This window comes from Ursus maritimus, unplaced genomic scaffold (assembly GCF_017311325.1).
Source record: "Ursus maritimus isolate PB19 unplaced genomic scaffold, ASM1731132v1 scaffold_12, whole genome shotgun sequence".
NCBI classification, from domain to species: Eukaryota; Metazoa; Chordata; class Mammalia; order Carnivora; family Ursidae; genus Ursus; species Ursus maritimus.
The window spans coordinates 7,312,763-7,337,280 of NW_024423564.1; the positions used below are offsets into that span (position 1 = coordinate 7,312,763).

At 37.1% G+C, this 24,518-nt stretch overlaps 1 protein-coding gene across 2 annotated transcripts in view; it reads right to left on the reverse strand.

Moving 5' to 3' along the window:
- The window catches only part of MAN1A2 (mannosidase alpha class 1A member 2), a 186,742-nt gene that overhangs the window by 123,579 nt on the left and 38,645 nt on the right, over positions 1 to 24,518 (reverse strand). For both annotated transcript variants that reach the window (XM_008710367.2, XM_008710368.2), the window contains exons 2-3: positions 23,556 to 23,811; positions 16,666 to 16,762 (exon numbers count right to left, since the gene is read on the reverse strand). In XM_008710367.2, coding sequence (XP_008708589.1) covers positions 16,666 to 16,762; positions 23,556 to 23,811 — 353 coding nt within the window. The remainder of the gene's footprint in view (positions 1 to 16,665; positions 16,763 to 23,555; positions 23,812 to 24,518) is intronic.

Below are 24,518 nucleotides of genomic sequence, written 5' to 3' on the forward strand. Positions count from 1 at the left end.
AAATTCATCCACATGCAGTTCATATTTTTGATGCTATTGCAAATGATATTTTTAAATTGCACTATGACTGTTTAGCACTAGTATATAGAAATATAATATATTTTGTACATTGAACTTGTACCTTATGACCTTACTGAATTTTATTCAATCTAGTACTTTGTTGGTGTTGTCCGGTAGACCTTAAGATTTTCTTTATGGACAATCTTGTTGATTGCAAGTAAAAACCTTGTACTTCTTCATTTCCAATCTTTATACCTCTTTTGTCTTTTTCTTACTTTAGTGTACTGGCTAGGACCTCAACTTCAATGCTACACAAAAGTGAGAGAGCAGACATACTTGCCTAGCTCATAATCTAAGGGGAAAACATCTAGTGCTCCAATATTAAGCATGTGGCAAACTTTTTCCAATTGTTTTATTTTGGGGTATCTGTGTGTCTGTGTGTTAATGTACAAGCAGTGGGTGCGAAGAGCAGCACAGGGAGAGGGAGAAGCAGGCTCCCCGCTAAGCAAGAAGCCCTATGTGGAGCTTGATCCCAGGACCCTGAGATCATGACCCTAGCCAAAGGCAAATGCTTAACCAAATGAGCCACCCAGGTGCTCCCCTTAATATTTTCAATTATGCTAATTTCTGAATATTAAACCAACCATGCAATAGTCATAAGGTATTATTCATTTTAGGTATTGCTGAACTAGATTACTAAGATTTGGCTAAAGATTTTTACATCTATATTCACGAGAAGCACTGGTCTACATTTTGCTTTTCTTGTAATATTGTTGTTTGGTTTTGGTATTACAGGTTTGGTGGTGCTATCAAGAAGACATAACAATCCTAAATGTGTAAACACTTAACAAGAATATATGAATATATGATATATAAGAAGCAAAAACTGACCGAACTTAAAGGGCTAGGACACAAATCCAAAATTATAGCTGAGGACTTCAACACCTGTCTCTTAGGAAGTGATAGAACTACTGGACAGAAATTTAGCAAGCACAAAGGAAGGCTGAACAACTCCACTAATAATCAATGGGATCTAACATCAATAGAACATTCTACCCAATAACAGCAGATGACACTCGCACAGGTTCTTTTTAAGCACAAATGGAACATTCACCAAGGTAGATAGACCATATGCTGGATCATAAAGTAAATCTTAAACAATTTAAAAGAAGTGAAATATAGGGACACCTGGGTGGCTCAGTTCATTGAGCGTCTGCCTTCGGCTCAGGTAACGATCCCAGCAGCCTGGGATCGAGCCCCACATCAGGCTCCTTGCTCAATGCGGAGCCTGTTTCTCCCTCTCCTTTGCCACTCCCCACTCCCCCTGCTTGTGCTCCTTTGCTCTCTCTCACTCTCTGTCAAATAAATAAATCATATCTTAAAAAAAATAACTGAAATGTAGTATAGTCTCTAACCATAATAGAAATAAACTAAATTTCAATAACAGAAAGATAAAAGGAAAATATCTAAATGTTTGAAAATTAAACAATTTACTCATGGAAAATACTTTTTTCCTCAAGTGGAAAAACACATGGCTTTTCCTATGTGCTTCTATTTTTTAAATTAAATTCCAGTTAGTTAACATACAGTGTACTATTAGTTTCAGGTGTACAATATAGTGATTTACATATGACACCCAGTGCTCATCATAACAAGTGCACTCCTTAATCCCCATCAGCTATTTCACCCATCCCCCCACCCACCTCCCCTCTGGGAACAATCAGTTTATTCTCCGTAGTTAAGAGTTTGTTTCTTCGTTTACCTCTTTTTTCTTCCTTTGTTCTGTTTCTAAAAATCATATGGTATTTGTCTTTCTCTGACTGACTTATTTTGCTTAGCATAATACTCTCCAGATCCATCTACGTCATTTCAAATGGCAAGATTTCATTCTCTTTTATGGTTGACTGATATTCCCTTGTATATATACACATCTTTTTTTTATTTTTTATTTACATTCAATTAATTAACATATGGTGAATTATTAGTTTCAGACCTAGGGTCAGTGATTCATAAGTCTTATATAATAGCCAGTGCTCATTATAAAACGTGTGCTTCTTACTGTCCATCACCCAGTTATCCCATCCCCCCACCCTCTCTCCCCTACAGCAACCCTCAGTTTTGTTTCCTCTGATTAAGAGTCTCTTATGGTTTGTCTCCCTCTCTGATTTCGTCTTTATTTTTCCTTCTCTTCCCCTATAATCCTCTGTTTTGTTTCTTAAATTCCACAAGTGAGATCATATGAGAATTCCCTTTCTCTGACTGACTTATTTCACATAGCATAATACCCTCTAGTTCCATCCACATCACTGCGAATGGCAAGATTTCATTTTTTGATGGCTGTGTCATACTCCATTGTATATATGTACAACATCTTCTTTATCCATTCATCTGTCGATGGACATCTGCCCACTTTCAATAATTGGGCGACTGTGGACACTGCTGCTATAAACATTGGGGTGCAGGTGCCCCTTCAGATCACTGCATTTGTATCTTTGGGGTAAATACCCAGTAGTGCAATTGCTGGTTCATTGGGTGGCTCTATTTTGAACTTTTTGAGGAACCTCCATACTGTTTTCCAGAGTGGCTGCACCATTTTGCATTGCCACCAACAGTGTTAACAGGGTTCCCCTTTCTCTGCATCCTCACCAACATCTGTCATTTTCTGACTTGTTGATTTTAGCCATTCTGACCAGCATAAGTTGGTATCTCATTGTGGTTTTGATTTGTATTTCCCTGATGTCAAGTGATGTTGAGCACTTTCTCATGAGTCTGTTGGCCGTTTGTATGCCTTCTTTGGAAAAATGTCTGTTCATGTCTTTTTTTTTTTTTTTAAGATTTTATTTATTTAGACAGAGACAGCCAGCAAGAGAGGGAACACAGCAGGGGGAGTGGGAGAGGAAGAAGTAGGCTTCCAGCAGAGGAGCCTGATGTAGGGCTCGATCCCACAATGCCGGATCACGCCCTGAGCCGAAGGCAGACGCTTAACGACTGCGCTACCCAGGCACCCCTGTTCATGTCTTCTGCCCATTTCTTGATTGGATTATTTGTTCTTTAAGTGTTGAGTTTGTTAAGTTCCTTACAGATTTTGGATACTAGCACTTTATCTAATAATACATTGACAAATATCTTCTCCATTCTGTCGGTTGTCTTTTGGTTTTGTTGACTGCTTCCCTTGCTGTGCAAAAGCTTTTTGTATTGATGAAGTCCCAATAGTTCATTTTTGCCTTTGTATCCCTTGCCTTTGGAGAGGTGTCTAGCAAGAAGTAGCCTGAGGTCACAGAGGTTGCTGCCTGAGTTCTCCTCTAGGATTTCAATGGATTCCTGTCTCACAGGACCTAAGTCTTTTATCCATTTTGAGTACATTTTTGTGTATGGTGTAAGGAAATGGTCCAGTTTCATTCTTCTGCATGTGGCTGTCCAATTTTCCCAACACCATTTGTTGAAGAGACTGTCTTTTTTCTACTGGATATTCCTCCCTGTGTAATCGAAGATTAGTTGGCCATAAAGTTGAGGGTCTATTTCTGGGTTTTCTATACTGTTCCACTGATCTATTTGCCTGTTTTTGTGCCAGTACCATACTGTCTTGATGATTACAGCTTTATAAAATAGAGCCTGAAGTCCAGCATTGTGATGCCACAAGCTTTAGTTCTCTTTTTCAACATTCCTTTGGCTATTCGGGGTCTTTTGTGAGTCCACACAAATTTTAGGATTATTTGTCCCAACTCTGCGAAAAAAGTTAATGGTATTTTGATAGGGATTGCATTGAATGTATAGATTGCTTTGTGTAGCATAGACATTTTAACAATATTTGTTCTTCTAATCCATGAGCATGGGATGTATTTTTTTTTCCATTTCTTTGTGTCATCTTCAATTTCTTTCATCAGTGTTTAAGTACAGGTCTTTCACCTTATTGGTTAGGTTTATTGCTACATATCTTATTATTTTTGGTGCAACTGTAAAAGGGATTGACTCCTTAATTTCTCTTTCTGCTGCTTCATTATTAATGTATAGAAATGAAATGGATTTCTCTGCATTAATTTTTATATCCTGTCATCTGCTGAATTCCTGTATGAGTTCTAGCAATTTTGGGGGGGAGTCTTTTGGGTTTTCCAGAGTACCATGTCATCTGCAAAGAGTGAGACGGACTTCTTCTTTGCTGATTTGATGCCTTTTATTTCTTTTTCTTGTCTGACTGCTGAGGCTAGGACTTCTAGTACTATGATGAACAACAGTGGTGATAGTGGACATCCCTGCTGTGTTCCTGACCTTGGGGGAAAAGCTCTCAATTATTCCCCATTGAGAATGATTTCACGTGGGCTTTTCATAGATGGCTTTTATAATATTGAGGTATGTTCCCTCTATCCCTACACTGTGAAGAGTTTTAAGCAAGAAAGGATGGTGTACTTTATCAAATGCTTTTTCTGCATATATTGAGAGGATCATATGATTCTTGTCCTTTCTTTTATTTATGTAGTGTATCATACTGATTGATTTGTAGATGCTGAACCGCCCTCGCAGTCCAGGAATAAATCCCACTTGGTCATGGTGAATAATCCTTTTAATGTACTGTTGGATCCTATTGGCTAGTATCTTGATGATAATTTTTGCATTCATGTTCATCAGGGATATTGGTCTGTAACTCTCTTCTTTAGTGGGGTCTTTGTCTGGTTTTGGGATCAAGGTAATGCTGGCCTCAGAGAATGGGTTTGGAAATTTTCCATCCATTTCTAGTTTTTGAAAGAGCTTCAGAAAAATACATATTAATTCTTCTTGAAACGTTTGATAGAATTCCCCTGGGAAGCCATCCAATCCTGGACTCTTGTTTGTTGGGAGATTTTTGGATTACTGCTTCAATTTCCTTGCTGGTTATGGATCTGTTCAGGTTTTCTATTTCTTCCTGGTTCAGTTTTGGTAGTTTATATGTTTCTAGGAATGCATCCATTTCTTCCAGATTGCCTAATTTGTTGGCATACAGTTGTCCATAATATGATCTTATAATTGTATTTCTTTGGTGTTCATTGTGATCTCTCCTCTTTCATTCATGATTTTATTTATTTTGGTCCTTTCTCTTTTCTTTTTGATAAGTCTGGCCAGGGGTTTATCAATCTTATTAATTCTTTCAAAGAACCAGCTCCTAGTTTTATTGATCTGTTCTACTGTTCTTTTGGTTTCTATTTCATTGATTTCTGCTCTACTCTTATTAATTCTCTTCTCCTGCTGGGTTTAGGCGTTATTTGCTGTTCTTTTTCCAGCTCCTTTACATGTAAGGTTAGCTTGTGTATTTGAGACCTTTCTCGTTTCTTAAGAAAGGTTTGTATTGCTATACACTTCCCTCTTAGGACCGCCTTTGCTGCATCCCAAAGGTTTTTGAACAGTTGTGTTTTCATTTTCATTTGTTTCCATGAATTTTTTAACTCTTTAATTTCCTGGTTGACCCAATCATTCTTTAGTAAGATGCTCTTTAGCCTCCAGATATTTGAGTTCTTTCCAAATTTCCTCTTGTGATTGAGTTCAAGTTTCAAAGCATTGTGGTCTGAAAATATGCAGGGAATGATTCTAATCTTTTGGTACTGATGAGACCTGATTTGTGACCCAGGATGTGATCTATTCTAAATGTTCCATGAGCATTCAAGAGGAATTTGTATTCTGTTGCTTTAGGACAGAATGCTCTGAATATATCTGTTAAGTCCATCTGGTAAAGTGTGTCATTCAAAGCCCTTGTTTCCTTGTCCATCTTCTACTCAGATGATCTGTCCATTGCAGTGAGTGGAGTGTTAAAGTCCCCTACTATTATTTTGTTATTATCAATGAGTTTAATTTTGTTATTAATTAGCTTATATAATTGGCTGCTCCCATGTTAGGGGCATAAATATTTACAATTGTTAGATCTTCTTGGTGGACAGACCCTTTAATTATGATATAGTGTTCTTCCTCATCTTATATTACAGTCTTTGGCCTAAAATCTAATTTATCTGTATAAGGATTACTACCCCAGTTTTCTTTTGATGTCGATTAGCATGATAAATCGTTTTCCACCCCCTCACTTTCAATCTGGAGGTGTCTTTGGGCCTAAAATGAGTCTCTTGCAGACAGCATATCGATGGGTCTTGCTTTTTTATTCAACCTGATACCCTGTATCTTTTGATTGGGGCATTTAGCCCATTTACACTCAGATTAACTACTGAAAGATAGGAACTTAGTGCCACTGTATTACCTGCAAAGTCACTGTTTCTGTAGACTGTCTCTGTTTCTTTCTGGTGTATGTTACTTTTGGGCTCTCTCTTTGCTTAAGATATCCCCTTTAATATCTCTTTCAGGGCTGGTTTAGTGATCACAAATTCTTTTCGTTTCTGTTTGTCCTGGAAGTTGTTTTGTTTTGTTTTGTTTTAATCATTCGTTCTATTCTGAATGACATCCTGGCTGGATAAAGTATTCTTGGTTGCATTATTTTTCTCATTTAGCACCCTGAATCTATCATGCCAGTCCTTTCTGGCCTACCAGGTCTCTGTGGATAAGTCTGCTGCCAGTCTAATGTGTCTACCCTTGTAGGCTATGGATCTCTTATCCTGAGCGGCCTTCAGGATTTTCTTTGTCTCTGAGATTTGCAAGCTTCACTATTCTTATGTCGAGGTGTTGACCTACTTTACTGATTTTGAGGGGGGTTCTCTAGGCCTCTGTGTGGATTTTGATGCCTGTTTCCTTCCCCAGATGAGGAAAGTTCTCTGCTATAATTTGCTCCAATATACCTTCTGCCTCCCCCCATCCCTCTCTTCTTCCTGTTCTTCTGGGATCCCAATTATTCTAATATTGTTTCACTTTATGGTATCACTTATGTCTCAAATTCTCCCCTTATGTTCCAGTAGTTGTTTGTCTCTCTTCTCAGATTCATCATTCTCCATCATTTCATCTTCTATGTCACTAATTCTCTATTCTGCCTCATTTATCGTAGCAGTTAGAGCCTCCATTTCTTATTGCATCTCATTAATAGACTTTTTTATTTCAACTTGATTAGATTTTAGTTCTTTTATTTCCCCAGGAAGGGATTCTTTAGTGCCTTCTATGCACTTTTCAAGCCCAGTTGTATCTTTATAATCGTTATTCTGAACTCTAGTTCTGACATCTTACATTATATCCATACTGATTTAGGTCCCTGACAGTTGGTACTGCCTCTTGTTCTCCTTTTTTGTGGTGAGTTTTTCCATCTTGTCATTCTGTTCAAGAAGAATAGACGAATGAGAGAATAAAATACTAAACGGGTAACAACGACCCCAGAGAAATGTATTATACATTAAACAAATCAGAAGAGACACGAAATGGAAAAAAAAATTTTTTAATTAAAAAAAAAGAAAGAGTGAATATAACCACACATGTGAACAGAACAGAGCAATACACTGAATCCTGTGTGTATTTTGGTCTGTGCGTTAGAAAACTAAATCCAAAAATTGTAAAGGAAAAAAACCTTATATATATGTACAAAAATACAATTAAATACAATGAAAGGACAGAATGTAACTAAAAATTAAAATTAAATGCCAAAAAAAAAAAAAAGAAAGAATATAAACAGGTTAACAGAACAGAGCACTACACTATATCTTGAGAGTATTCTGGTCTGTTCGTTAAAAGAAACTACATCCCAAAGCTGTGAAGAAAGAGAAACTTGAATATATATAAAAATAAAATTAAATACAATGAATGAAAGGATAGAATATAAATGTAAAGATGAAAATTTTAAAAGACTTAAAAAAAGAGTTGATAAAATTAGAAATTGGTTGAAAAAGGAAAGAGAAAAAAATTAAAATTGAAACCTAAAGAATTGTGGGGGAAAAAACATGAATTCTATGTACTGTTTTCACCTAGCACTGGAGTTTTACAGTTCCGTGTGACCGATAAACTTGGTCTTGGTTGGATGTTCTTGCTGATCTTCTGGGGGAGGGGCTTTGTTGTGTTGATTCTCAGGTTTCTTTGCCCCAAACAGAACTGCACCACCCTGACCAGAAAGGTGCTTAGGATTGCTCTCTGTGGCTTTTGTTCCCTGAAGGCTTTCTGTGCTGCTATAGAAGATGAGAATGAAAATGATGGCCTCCCGATCTCCAGCCCCAGAGCTAAAAGCTCAGGGCCCCACTTTTCAGATGCCCTCAGGGAAAAGCAGTCAATCACTCCTATCTCCCTGGTCTCCGTCTCCACTCCATGCTCACCTAGCCTGTGACCAAGCATTTCTATCTCAGCCACACGAGCCCCATTCGCATCCCCAAGCCCTGCAGACTTCTGCAGTGTGCACCCATGCCACTCCTGCTGGGAGAGGGAAGGGGGTCTCGCCCCAGTTCTGCCACTTGTGGGGTTCCCTACTCTGAAAGCGGTTGCCCAACCGTGCAGGGGTTCACGGTTTATGGTAACACGGAGCTGAAAGCCCACTCCTGGGCTCACTGATTGAAGCCGGCTTCCCTACTTGGATACCTGTGAGCTCTGCCACACTCGGGCACCCCCAGTCTTCCTGTGGCCCCAGGGATCCTGAGACCACACTGTTCCACCTAGGATTCCGCCTTGCTTCGCCACCTGAGAGCCTTTCGGGCAGGGATGCCCCTCACTGGAACAAACTTCTACAAGTTCTGATTTTGCACTCCACTGTTAAATCACCTTCCAGTAGCCGGCTTACAGAGGCTCCCTCCCTCCGTGGTTTATCTTCCCAAAAATCACTTCAGATTCACTTGTCTGCACCCCCTACCTTGCACAAAGTGGTCGCTTTTCTATTTGTAGAATTGCAGCAATTCTTTTCTTAGATCTCTAGTTGAGTTCACAGGTGTTCAGAATGATTTGACAGCTATCTAGCTCAATTCCTGGGACCAAATGAACCTAAGGTCTCCTACTCCTCTGCCATCCTGGACTATCTACACCACACCTTCTTTATCCATTCATCAATTGATGGACATTTAGGTTCTTTCCATAATTTGGCTATTGTGAATAATGCTGCTATAAACATCGGGATGCATGTATCCCTTTAAATTAATATTTTTGTATACTTCAGATAATACCTAACAGTGTAATTGCTGGGTCACAGGGTAGTTCTATTTTTAACTTTTTTTTTTTTTTAAGATTTTATTTATTTATGTGACAGAGAGACAGCCAGCGAGAGAGAGAACACAGCAGGGGAGTGGGAGAGCAAGAAGCAGGCTCCCAGTGGAGGAGCCCGATGTGGGACTCGATCCCGGAACGCCGGGATCACGCCCTGAGCAGAAGGCAGACGCTTAACGACTGCGCTACCCAGGTGCCCCTATTTTTAACTTTTTGAGGAACCTCCATATTGCTTTCCCGAGGGCTGCAGCAGTTTCCTTTTCCACCAACAGTGCAAGAGGGTTCCTCAAGGGAAATTTTAAAACATATTGAATTAAATGACAATTAAAACACAACATATCAAAATCTTTGGGTATAACTAAAGCAGCATCTCACAGTTAATTTATAGCATTAAATGCTTTTACCGGAAAAGAGGATCTCAAATCCATACTCTAGGCTTCCACTTAAAGAAATTAGAAAAGTAAGAGCTAAATCAACCCAAATCTGTGGAAGAAAGAAAATACTAAAGAGCAAAAATCAAAGAAACTGAAAGCATAACAAAAATATAAAAAAGATCAATAAATAGACATTTTTCCAAAGAAGACATATAGATGGCCAGCAGACACGTGAAAGGATATTTAACATTACTCATCATCAGGGAAATGCAAAACAAAACCACAATGAGATTATCACCTCACACCTATCAAAATGACTAAGACCAAAGACACAAGAAATAACAAGAGTTGGCAAGGATGTGGAGAAAAAAGAACCCTCAAGTACTATTAGTGGGAATACAAGGGAATGCAGCCAACTGTAGAAAACAGTATGAAGGTTCCTCAAAACACTAAAAATAGAATTACTAAATGATCCAGTAATTCCACTACTGGCTATTTACCCAAAGAAAATCAAAACAAATTTGAAAAGATAAAGGCACCCCTATGTTTATTGCAGCATTATTGATAAAAGCCAAGACAGGGAAGCAACCCAAGTATCCACTGACAGATAAGTGGATAAAAAAAAGATGTGGTACACATATACAACAGAATATTACTCAGCCATAAAAAAAGAATTAAATCTTGCCATTTGCAACAACATGGATGGATCTAGATGATATAATGCTAAGTGAAATAAGTCAGCCAGAGAAAGACAAATACCATATGATTTCACTCCTTTGTGAAAATTAAGAAACAGAACAAAGGAACATGGGGGAAAGAAAAAAAGAGGTAAACCAAGAGATAAACTCTTAACTACAGAGAATAAACTGATGGCTACCAGAGGGGAAGTGGGTGGGGGGATGGGTGAAACAGGGGAAGAGGATTAAGAGTACACTTATCACGATGAGCACTGAATAATGTATAGAATTTCTGTATCATTATATTGTACACTTGAAACTAGTATAATGATCTATATTAATATTACCTGAATTAAAAAAAAAGTGAACCATGATAAATTATTTAAAAAGATCAGTGAAACCAAGCTTCCAGTAGGACTGACAAAAGAGAAAAAACATGAATTACTAATATTAGGAATTAAAAGGGATTATCACTACAGCTGCCACAGACAATCAAAAGATAACAATACTCCAAACACTCTACACACATAAAAGCAATAGCTAAGAGGAAATGAACTAATTCCTCAAAAAACACAAACTACCAAAACTTACAGAAGAATACAGTTGGCCCATGAAGAACCCTGGGATTAAGGGCTGACCCCCAATGCAGTCAAAAACCCATGTGTAATTTCTGAATCCCCCAAAACTTAACCACGAATTGCCTATGGCTTACTAGCAGCCTTACTGATGATAAACACTTGATTCACACGTAGTTTGTATGTGTATTATAAACTACATTCTTACAGTAAAGTATGCTAGAAAAAATGTTATCAATAAATCTTAAGAGGCTACATGCACCCCAATTGTTTGTAGCCAAACTATGGAGAGAACCCAAATGTCCATCAAAGGATGAATGGATAAAGAAGCTATATATACATATATATGTACACGTACACACACACACACACACACACACACACACACAATCACTGAGTATTACTCAACCATCAAAAAGAATGAAATCCTGCCATTTGCAACGAGGTGGATGGAGCTAGAGTGTACTATGCTAAGCGAAATAAGTCAGTCAGAGTAAGACAAATACCATATGATTTCACTCATGTGGAATTTAACAAAACAAAACAGATGAATATATGGGAAGAGGAATAAAAGGGAAAAAAAAGAGAGAGGGGGAAACAAACCATTAAAGATTCTTTAATGATAGGGCCGCCTGGGTGGCTCAGTCGGTTAAGCGTCTGCCTTCAGCTCAGGTCAAGATCCCAGAGTCCTAGGATCGAGACCAGCATAGGGCTCCCTGCTCAGTGGGGAGCCTGCTTCTCCCCCTCTCCCCTGCTTGTGCTCTATCTCTCACTATCTCTCTCTCAAATAAATAAATAAAATCTTAAAAAAAAAAGATTCTTAATGATAGAGAACAATCTGAGGGTTGATGAAGGGAGGTGGGTGCAGAATGTGCTAGATGGGTGATGGGTATTAAGGAGGGCACTTGTGATGAGCACTGGGTGTTGTATGTAAGTGATGAATCACTGAATTCTACGCATGAAACCAATATTGCACTGTATGTTAGCAACTAGAATTTAAATAAAAATTTGAAAAAAATCGTAAGAGAAAATAAACTTACACTATCATACTGTATTTATCAAAAAAACCCACATATAAGTGGACCCCCAGTTCAAGAACTTACTGTTTAAGAGTCAACTACAGATAAACTGGTCCTTAGTGCTAGAGAAACTGAATTTGCAGTTTAAAAACCTCCCAGAAAAAAATAAATCTCCAGATGCCAATGGCTTCACTGGTGAATTTTACCAACTCTAAAAAAGAAAATAAAATCAATGTTAAACAATTTCTTCCAGAAATCTGAAGAGCAGAGAACGCTTCCAAATTCATTTTATGAGGCCAGCATTACCCTCAAACCAAAACAAGACAGAGATAATGGAAGAAAAGTACAGAATATGAATGCAAAGTAGAAATGCAAAATCCTAAACAAAATATTAGAAGTCATACCCCAGTTAAGTTGGAAATAGAAGGAAAGAATTTATACACACACAAACATACAGACACATAGACACACATACAGAAAATAAAAGCACACTTCAAAAAGCACTGCAAAGTTAGTAACACTCTTTTCCAAATCAAAATTCTTTCTTTTAAATACAAAAGACCTATCCATAATAAAACTCTTTTTATTCTCCACAATGTCTAAGTAAACAGAATTCATTCCATGAATCTCCACTGGAATAATTAATACCAGTGCTAATTTACATCCAGCAACATTTCCTTCTTTGCACTCACTAGCTCTAGGAGTTTGCCTTAACTGGGCAAAACCAAAGCAATAATGCTACCCTTCTGGGAACAGCATTTGGTTTGAGGATGGGCACAAAAGCCAATTAGAGACAAGAAACAACGAGTCTTTTCGATGAAGTTTCTAAGAAACCCAAGTGCTCCCTTCTCTACAGTGTTCTCTTTTGTACAGATGTGGTAATATGAACATATAAAGCTTCGAGCTGAGGCAGCCATCCTGCTAAGAAGCCAGTCTGAAGATACCAATACACAGAGAAAAACAGACAAAAGACATAAAGAAAAAGCTTAGCTGGACTCCAGTCTATGCTAGGACTTCACTCAGCTGATTAAATTTCTTTTAGTTTAAGTCATTTTGAAATGGGTTTTCTGTTACCTGCACATAAAGAATCATATAATGCCAAGGGCTAGCTATTAGAAGTCAGAGGAGCACTGATTTCGGTTACTATATAATTTTTTTTCATATTTAAGCTAATAAAATGGAAAAGGACACATTTTAAGTTGTTTTCCATATAATCTCAAATACTGTAAGTTTCAACACTTGCCTACATGTTCAATACCTGCCTATATGTTCCATAATAGAAGAGTACAGACTTTAAAACTTAAAGTTCCTTTCGACTCTAAGATTCTGACTCCGTAAAGGCACTCTGAATTTGGGATGTCAAATGAGACACTCAGAACGATTACCTATTGGTTAGACTTCTTCTATTTAAACAACGAGAAAGTAAAAAAAAAAAAAAGAAAAGAAAAAGAAAAAGATTTTTTTTTAAACTTCCAAACCATACTCAGCAGCAAGGATATGAGATGCAAAAAAGAATAAGAAAAAGAATATTAATCCTTTAATAAACTAACTGTGTACCTAAAAATATAAAACAAATAATAAAGGATCCATTCCTACTTAGCTTATTTGGTGGGAAAAAATTGTAACCACTCAAAATTTTTAATAAAAGATACAAGCACCTGGGGCGCCTGGGTGGCTCAGTCATTAAGCATCTGCCTTTGGCTCAGGTCATGATCCCAAGGTCCTGGGATCGAGCCCCACCTTTAAAAAAAAAAAAAAGATACAAGCACCTGGGGCGCCTGGGTGGCTCAGTCATTAAGCATCTGCCTTTGGCTCAGGTCATGATCCCAAGGTCCTGGGATCGAGCCCCACCTTTAAAAAAAAAAAAAAAAGATACAAGCACCTAATTTTGATTACTGAAAATTCTACAGATTGCATTTTCACTTTCTCTACCATTTCACTAGAATTTTCTTCTCACGACGGATTTTTTTCCCTGTGTTCTGCAATTAATGTTTTTCTGTCTTTAGAATCTACTGAAACAGTGTGGAATGGTGGTTAGAGAAAGGGACCTTGGCACTAGACTGCTGGGATTCAAATCCTGGCTCCGTTATTTACTAACTGGGCGACCTTGGGCAAGTTAGTTAACCCTAACTGTGCTTTCATTTCCTCATCTGTAAAACAGAAACAGTAACCACAGCACCTGCCTCTTAGGGTTGTTTTGAATGCAAAACAAGTTCATTCACATCAATCTCTAAAACCAGCCCTCAGTATATAGTACATTTATTACTCTGCTTGGGCTGCCATAATGAAATATATAGACTAGGAGGCTTAAACAACAGAAATTTATTTTCTCATTGCTCTGGATGCTTAAAAGTCCAAATTAAGGTTCCAGATTTTGGTGAAGGTTTGTAGACATCCATCTTCCTCCTATGTCCTCATATGACCTTTCCCTGGTTCATGTACACGGGGAGAGCGAGCTCTGGTGTCTCTTCCTCTTCTCTTAAGGGTTCCAGCCCTATCTAGCAGATTAGGACCCCACACTTATGACCTCATTTAACTTTATTAACTGCTAAAGGCTCTATCTCCATATATAATGACTTAGGGGTTAGAGCTTCAACATATAAATATTCAGTCCACGGCAGTATAAACTATATAAATACTATTGAAATTTCTATTAATGTGCATATGACTATTGTTCTAAAGGAAAATAATCTTATTCACAAACCAAATTATAGAATCCCTAAAGTAACTGATCTCTTGCCAGATTGGTAGCAAAGAAGGTAAAACTTTCTATTGAAATGTACTTAATTGCTTTCATTTACTTGATGATCTCTCTGAACGGAGGACCACTGGCAAAACCTTGCCTCCGTACCTAGTTAACTCAGAATGAAAAGGCTCATTTTGTAAAGTCTCCCTTTCCAACTCTAACTTCCTTTAACTTTTAGGACCTCACAGACAACTCTCAGTTTACCCAATAAATCAACTTAAGTGCTCTAATAACCAGCTGGCAAGAACTCACCTGACAATAATCTGAACCTGCCATGCCCTGTCATCATTTACCAATCTAACCAAAGAGTAATCTACAAAGTTTACATTTGAAGAAGTCTGAAAAAATTACCATAAGTTAAAACCATCCTTCATAAAAAAAGAAAGCTATTGTTTTTAAAAAGAAAAAAAGTGAAGAAGTCAAAACTTCTCCATTAGGATTTTAACAAGACTACATTCAGTTAAGAAAGAAATACCCCTTTTGCTCGATAAAAGAAAAGATTTATATTGATTTATACAAAATGCAATTTTTAGTTACCTGAAAACTCATTTATATTCTGAATTTAAATTCAGCAAACAATCCTTCCTTAGACAGTCATTGCAATGATTAAATAATATGTTATTTACCTACTACCTTGCCTAGGACCTGTATCTCTTTGGTAAGTGTTAACACAGTAGATGTTCTGAGAAATAAGGTTTAAAAAAATGAGTAGAAAATTAACATCCAACTCTTATTTTCAGTACACATTTATACTCCAATCCTTTAAAGGGACTTACAGTTTACCACTGAGTTTAATATAAAGAAATATTTACTTGAAGAGAGTATCTAATCTTAATTACCATTAAATATAATGTCTTTCTTGCACTAAGGTCTCACAATGGGGCATCCACAACGCAATGGAACTTTTCTATCTGTAACCTTTGCTGAGGAAACATGCTTTATTTCATTAAGTGATAGATGCTAATTTAAATATATTAAAAGATCTCTAGTGTCTTTGATTACCAAAAAGAAAATTTTCTGCTATTCCTCCGTCCCAACATCTCTCAAACCTGGGAGAAAGCATCTTTTCAGTCGTTTTATTTTTCACAAAAAATAACCAAGCAATAAACAAATTATAAGAGAAATCATAGTTCTTCCAAATTCTTCCAAATATCACAAAGAAAAATGTTATTTAGATTACTGTGGTGGCACATTACAATTAGTAATAACTAGTATGTGTGCCTTCCTACCCCATTACTGCTTTCTTGCCTTCACCTATCATTACTTAAGAGATATCCATCATATCAAGAAAAACAGAGAATGGGGGAAAAAGGTGAAGTCGATAAAGAACAGCTTGATAATTCTCAAGATTTGTCCTTGGGTTAAGTAAATTAACTTACTTCTTTAAACTGAGAAGTTTAACAAGTGGAGTGAACTCAAGAGGTAGAAAGTCAGAGCAAACTAAAGTTGAACAGAGCTCTTCCCCAGACCTCCATCCACACACACAGTAATCTTTCCCTTGGAACTGTGAATGTACAACATAACCCACTCACCTTACAAACAAATCACCGTAGGCATGTGACTTTTATATATACATAGCACTACTGCTTTCTTTGGCATCCACTCCTCCTCTATAATCTGAGGAGTATCAGAACTGTGCTAAAGAAAAATTACAAATAATAGGTACTGAACTTCCCTGATACTAAAGAAAAAAAATGCAGAAAAGGCTTCAAATACTCAGATAAATAACTATAGCATCTGTGTATATATATAGAAAATCTGGGACACTTGTGTGGCTCAGTCAGTTAAGCATCTGCCTTTGGCTCAGGGCATGATTCCAGGGTCCTGGGATCAAGCCCTGAATCAGGCTCTCTGCTCAGCAGGGAACCTGCTTCTCCCTCTCTGCCTACTTGTGATTTCCCCCCCATCAAATAAATAAATTCTTAAAAAAAAAAAAAAAGAAAAAAGAAAAAAAAGAAGACAACAGAAAATCTACCACATCATCTGTATACTCCAAAGCAACTATCACTAAATCCTGACTGAAACTTGCAAAAAAAAAAAAAAAAGAAGAAAGAAACAAAGTACATTATGTACTTATAATTCAAATTATTGTTACATAGAAATACTCAGGTTTTATAAAGTACACAAAAAGTTAAATTCTGTTTTAAAGATGGAGGTAGAAAACGGATATAGTAGTTCACATATAATTAGAAGACGTAAACTTACCAAATATATTGGTGGAGTGTCCTTTCCTTGCAATAGGTCTGAGTTCATTATGTCCCCATCCATACATCCTATAATTATCCCAGGCATGTTTCATCATCTGAGAAAGGAAAAATTTTAATCCATCAATTTACATTACTAACAGACTGTTATTTCATCTATCTAGATCATCTATCACTATAGCCTTAACCATTCTCCTGTATCTCCTACATTAGGATATTATTCTATTAATATTTATACCAGTGTGATTACACACATCACCATGTTTAATCTCAGTCTACACAACAAGAAAAAAAACTTGGTCTGCAGGCTGTATTTTGCCAACCCCTGACCTAAACAAAGTGACTAGGTACGTGTGATTCAAGTAGCAGCAATCAAGTCCCTTTATGCATATTGTTATAGACACTAGAAGACGAAGGGACTGTCTCAATTTGAAATCTCAAGGTCTATGTAATATATCATTTTGAAGGTGATGGAGGCTAACACTCTCCCAACATGGAGAAACTAAACAACAAAAGGACAGAGGTGTGTATTATTAACAATAACATATAAGATGTGGACTTAGCCAACCCAAGCTTGAAGCCCCAGTTTAGAGCCACTAAGCTAATAAATATTTTTTATATCAACTAGTTTGAACTACACTTCTCACAACCAAAAGAGCTCCAAGCTACACAATAGCAGAGTATTTAATTATATAACAGCTGGGGGCGCCTGGGTGGCACAGCGGTTAAGCGTCTGCCTTCAGCTCAGGGCGTGATCCTGGCGATCTGGGATGGAGCCCCACATCAGGCTCTTCCGCTATGAGCCTGCTTCTTCCTCTCCCACTCCCCCTGCTTGTGTTCCCTCTCTCGCTGGCTGTCTCTATCTCTGTCGAATAAATAAATAAAATCTTCAAAAAAAAAAATTATATAACAGCTAAATTATTTAATAGTGGACTGTGGTACATCAAAAATCTATTCAATTAACAGTATATTATTCATTAAAATATTCCTCAACTTGTTGTTTTTTTTTTGCAGCTTGCATTATTCAGACACCAAAACCAGACAAAGACATTACAAGAAATCTGAAAACCAATATATCTCAAAAACACAGACTCAAAATTCCTTAACGAAAACCAGCCACAGAGAGAGGATACTGCATAATGATCGAGTACAGTTTAGCCTAGGAATAGAAGACTAATTTGACATTCAAACACCAATCAATATAATTCAGAACACTATAAAAGGAAAAACATCATACAATCATTTTTATAGAAGTAGACAAAGCACCTGACAAGATTCAACACCCATTCAGGATAATTAAAACAAACAAACAAAAAACCTCTCATTAACCTCTAAGGAAACGTCTACAACCTAAAAAAGGGGATCTTCAAAAAACCTACAGCTAACATCATACTTAATGGTAAAAGACTAAATGCTTAAACCCTAAAGTCAAGATCAAGTATGTCCATTCTCAACATTTATTTTCAACAATGTACTGGAAGTCCTAGCCAGTGTAACGAGATAAGAAAAAGAAATAAAAGGCATAAAAATCAAAAAGGAAAAAGGAAAAGTACTTCTATTCAAAGAAGACATTACCATGTATAAGGAGAATCCTAAGCAACCTAAAAAAGAAAAATCCACTAGAACTAATATATGACTTCAATAAAGTAACAGGGAAACAAGCTCAGAAAACTAAAATTAAATATGTTTCTATATGCTAGTAAAAAGCAACAGAAATGGAAATTAAAAAATAATTTCATTTATAATAGCATCAAACACATGAAATATTTCAAAATAATAAATGTACAAGAATTATATACTGAGAACTATAAAACACCTGCTGATAAATTAAAGAAAACCTAAATAAGTGGATACATGTAACATGTTCGTGGAACATTGAATATTGTTAATAATTCTTCCCAATTCGGGGCGCCTGGGTGGCTCAGTTGTTAAGCGTCTGCCTTCGGCTCAGGGCGTGATCCCAGAGTCCTGGGATCGAGCCCCACCTCAGGCTCCTCCGCTGGGAGCCTGCTTCTTCCTCTCCCACTCCCCCTGCTTGTGTTCCCTCTCTCGCTGGCTGTCTCTTTCTCTGTCAAGTAAATAAATAAAATCTTAAAAAAAAAAAAAAAAAACCCACCTTAAAAAAAATAATAATAATTCTTCCCAATTCATCTACAGATTTAATAAAATCCCAGTCAAAATCCAGCAACTTCTATTTTCATAAAGAAGCTAATTCTAAAAGGCAAAGGAACCAGAAATGCCAAAACAATTTTTAAAAAGAACAAAGTTGGAGGATTTAACCTGATGTCAAAGCTTCTATAAGTTAAAGTATTCAATACAGTGTCCTATTGGCATTAAGGTAGGTATAGAGATTAATGGAATAGGTAGGAGTCCAGAAAGAGACTCAACACCTACTGATTTTGTCATTTGATTTTGAACAAAAGTGCCAACGTAATTCAATAGGAAAAGGATAATCTTTTCAACAAACGATGCTGAAACAACTAAAAAGCCCTATGGGCAAAAACTGAAGAACAGCCCTTACTTACTTCAGACAATAAACAAAAAATTAACTGGCAACAGATCACAGACAAATCTCAAAATTAAAACTGAAACATGTGCCCACACAAATACTTATACACAAATGTTCATAGTAACTTTATTTATAATAGCCAAAAACTGGAACAAATGTTGAACAAATGTTCAACAGGTGAATAAATAAAACAAGTTATGGTATACCCATATAATGGAATATTATTAAGAAAAAAGTGACCTTTGTGCACAATCTACATAGATGAATCTCAAAAAAATTATGCCAACCAGAAGGCCAGAAACAAAATATTACATACCTTCATACTTTATGATTCCATTTGACTGAAAAAAGACAAACTTAATCTATAATGACTAAAAGTAGATCAGTGGTTGCCTGGGACCAAGGAATCGGGTGGACTGACCAGAGAGGGGCACAAGAAAAATGTTTTTGAGATTATAAACATCTTGACAATAGTTGCTGTTATACAGGTATACACATCTGTCAAAACCCATCAACAAGCAGTACTCTTAAAATAGAACTCATTTTATTTTATACATATTATGTCTCAAAAAGCTCAATTTTTCAGAGAGAGAGACAGCACAAGCAGGGGGACCGGCAGGCAGAGGGAGAGGAAGAAGTAGACTCCCCACTGAACAGAGAGCCCTAAATGGGGCTGGATCCCAGGACGCTAGGATCATGACCTGAGCTAAAGGCAGCTGTTTAACCGACTAAGCCACCCAGGTGCCCCTCACCTGTTTCTTCTATTTATCATTATATTTTGGAATATAGTTTATAGTGCTATTTCTTGATTTTTAAAAAAGGTTTAGATATGTACTATATTCCCCTATAGTTATTTCAGCTCTTTTATGCCACTACCTCCACATATACTTCCTCACATGTATTTCTCTGGCCCACAACCTTCCGATGTAATTAACAACCCATTTTTCTTGTAATTATTATATTACTTTATGCAACTTTTGTTTTTCCTGCTTTTAATTACTTGTCTGAGGGCTTGGGGTTTTTGTTTACTTAGGTTTTTAATGTAACAATTCTCAATTTACTTCCAAATTATACTTGAGCTTCAAAACTTTTCTCAGTATAATCAAATATCTCACATAAACTATCAGTTCCATTTTCTCCTGATATATCCTTCCTGAAGCTATCCCTCCTGCTCTAACCTCGACTTCTGTTCTCTCTGCCTCAAGCACAGCAGTCACCCTGCTGAGTCCCTTATTCTGAATCCTGAGAATACCCTTCCTTTTCTCTCTCTAGTGACAGATCCCCTGTTGCCAAAATCTCTTCTCTTCCTATTTTTGTGCTGAAGCATATTTTCCAGTAGCAATCTGAGAAAAATGACTAAATTTACCCTCAGATTTGATTCACAATTTGGCTGAATATATAATTCTTTCTAAGCCATTGCTCCACTCTCTTTCAGTTTCCAATATTATGGTTGAGGAATCTGAGGTGCCATTATATACAATCCCATCTTTTGAGTGGAACCTTTTTTTTTCCTCTGTACATTTTTAGGATCTGTTTTTGAATGCCTATTTTTCTAAAATTTCAGTAGGAGTCTTTTTTCTTTTTTTGTATTTTTTGGGTTTTTTTTGTTTTTCTCTCATTGTTTTTCCATGCCTGGTAGGTCCTTTCCATCTGTAAACTCACATTCTTTTGTTTTAGCCAATTTTCTCAAATTGACTACTTATCCTCTACTTTCCTCATCTAATCACTTGTTAGATGTTCCTGACTGATCTTACTTTGTTTTCTCAATCTTATTGTTGTACTGAGAGATTTGCTCAATTTTATCTTCTAACTCTTCTACTGAATTTTAAAATTCTATCGTATTTTTTAATTTCTAAGAGCACCTTCATATTCTGTAAATGTTTCTTTTCATAACTCACTGTTCTCATTTTATGAGTTCCATTTTTTGTCACTCCAATGATGTTAATTCTTTATTTTTTTGTCCTCCCTGTATTGTTTCTCTATTCTCCAAATTCCTGAATTCTTCCATCTGTTTTGTTCTCTAATGTGAGAAAATTTCCTGAAACACCTGGTGATCTTTGGTTTGTTCTTGTACTTACAAGATAATTAAAGGCTGTCAGTGAATGAGCAAAAGTTGAGTTGAGCCTCATCTTAGGGCGCACAGGTGAACCCAGGGGTTTTCACTGAGAAACAGTGTAAGTCTTTTCTCTTGGGCCCGTCTCCCCAAAGAGAAGTCCTCCCATCTTCTGCTTGTGGAATATAAAAACCTGGCTGCCAGAATTCTGAGAGCTGAGCAGGAGAAAGTGGTCTCAATATTCAGGACACTTTTCACTTAATCCCCTCCACCCTAACCACCTTTTTTGTGTTTTCCCTCAGCCGTAACTGGTATTCCCAAAATCCAGACCTCCTCTAATTAATCCCTCTAAAAGGTAGTCTTCTGTTGGGGAAGGGAAGGCAGCAGCTAGGATGCCTAAACTGGAGAATTGGGGATCTAGGAGTTAGCACCTTTTAAAATTTTCAAATAATCCCTTTCCAACTTAATTTTATACCCCTGCCTTCAGAAGTAAACAATGTCTCTAATTCTTAAAACTTTCAGGTATCCTTCAGTTTGCGTCACCTCGCCTCTTGTTAGTTTCTTCCCCTACAAGCTTAAGTTTCAACTTTCTCTGAGTGCTAAGCCAGTGACCATAATGTTTAATAGGAGCCTATACAGGAGGTCTTAATATGTTTCATGTTGACTTGAAAGAACACTGGATATTACGGTGTGCTCTAAAGGTCTGGGTTGTCCAAACCCTGTACAACCTGAAGAAAGATTTGGCCTGTGCCAGACTCCTGGAAAATAACCACTAAATTTTATTATCCTGCCTGTTGAGAGTATCTTCGTTCAAGTGAAGCCTTGGACCACGTCAGACAGTTTATGCTTACAATGTGATTTATGGTGGGGGCCTTGGGCCACATGGTATCAGCCTGACCTTTGGAGGCATGGGAGAACTAAGGTCAGCTACGAATACATAATGAGCCTCAAAGAAAAACCCTGAACACCAAGGCTCAGGTGAACTTCCCTGGTTTGGCAATACTTCCTTACCACACATGATCGTTGGGACAGTTAAGCACTGTCCATACCACTCCACTAGAAGAGGACAGCTAGAAACTTGTATCTGGTGTCTCCTGGACTCTGTCAAATGGGCCTTTTCTATTACTAATTTTAACCTGTATGCTACTGCTGTAATAACCCACAACCATGAATACTGGGAATATTTCTAACAAATCACTGAGGCTGTGGGTGGTTTTGGGAGTCCCCTAAACAGACACCGTTATTTGAATTATTATGTACGTAAGAAAGTATTTCAATAAATTCTAATGACATCTAAAAAATAGCAGGTCAGTCATCTAAAAAAAAAAAAAAATCTATCAATGTTTCCCCAATATGGTCCAAAGAAAGTGCCTTTAGCAGCCAGCACATAAAAGAGACTCCAGAGCTGAGGTAACATCAGAGTACAGCTCTATTTTGATTCCATCAAGGTCAAGGTCTCACAATAATTCATAAGGCCAAGCTTAAAGTACCTGCTAAATCTTTCATGTTCATTAATAGAATATATCCAAATACATATTTAACTATTTGAACAAAACTTACGGTCTTATTTTATGATAAACAATCCCTTTGAAATAATTGCTGATGCTGTTACAACCTGACAAAATCTTTTTCTTCTCAGGCAGTACCACTGCAAACTCAAACAAGAATCAGCAGGAGTTCTAATTAACAAGACTTAACTGTAATATTCACTAAATTCTGCCCTCCCCCCCCCCACACACACACACTGGCATTCTCTTTATCTCCAAGTAATTCCTAGAATAACAAATTGAAAGACTTCTGAGATTAAATAATTTATAGAATTCTGAGGTCAATCGTTCCCCATTCTTCAATCCTTTGAGACCATTTGGAAGATATCTGCAGTATGGGTAAAGGGTTTCATGACCTATTCTTTAAAAGATGGCAGATATAATGCTAATTCTTCAGAGGCATGTTTATGAGGAGATGTGCATAGTATCTAGCAGAGTCCCTTGTAACTAAACACTTCAGAAATTTCTTATTCAATGATAAATTATTTACAGATATAGTCTACATTATTTACAAAATGTTGAATATCAAAAGCTCTCTCAACACAGGGTGGTATAATGAACCAAACAACATTATATCAAAATGTTAAGTGTCCAATAATTATATTAAAATCCATATTAAGAAAGAAAGCTCTAGTCCTTACTGCCAACTTGGAATCTGAACTATGACCATGACCCCAAAACAAACAAGAACAAAGTATGACACCACAGATGATAAAAATTCATATATATTTAAATCCGGTCAAATACCACAACCACTCCATATCATAAATCTGTTTTATTACCTCTTTAATTTTTTCCCTTTTCTTTCTTATGTCATTATCTTCTGGGTCTCCACCATTTATTCCTATTAGATTTGGTATAGGGACTGGCGGCAGTGGCTTCTTCTCTTTTGTCTTCATCTCTTGGACTACCTTATTTTTCTCTGTCTGAATTTCTGCTCGAATTTCCTCTCTCGATTTTTTTAATTTTTCTTTTGCTTCTTCCAGGGCCTTCTCGTGATCAGCTCGAATTTTATTTCTCAAACGTTCCTCTTCTTCCCTATATGAGGAGAATAAAAACACTGGTAAGAATGATCCTTAAGAACTTCAATCTTTGAACATAAAATTTAAAGTTTCCTTCACCAAATCCTGATAAAGTTTCCTTCACCAAACTCCTGCCATTAAAAGGTAAGGATGATCTGTGAGAGAGACTCAGATCTATCTGCCCAAATAGGATAAATATAACTTGGTATGAGCCCTGGATGCTGAAGACCAAACACTTTACAAGGTGGAAGAAGAGGGAACCTAGAAAGAAAGTTAAAATTGCAGGACGCAGTGAGAACAGAGAGAAGAGCAATCAGTAACTTACCAGACGGCACATGGAAAAAGAAAAGGGAGGGGGAAAGAGAGAAAACTAGATGGGGGAGAGAAATTTAAAAATAGAATTAAGTATGGGTAGGGGACAAAAATATAAATATAGGGTCAAGGAAAGAGTTAAGTGGAAAACAGAAGAGCTAGGGAAGTTCTTCATTTATTATACAGTACATGATATGCTTCTAAAACTTTCACATTTTGAAAATACTATAGATCTTAAAATACAACAATTCCCAACTGCTGTGGAAATTGTTAAAGAGAGTGCTTAAAATCTCTCTTGAACCCCTGTTAAAAATACAGATTCCAGGGGCACCTGGGTGGCTCAGTCGTTAAGCGTCTGCCTTCGGCTCGGGGCGTGATCCCGACGTTCTGGGATCGAGCCCCACGTCAGGC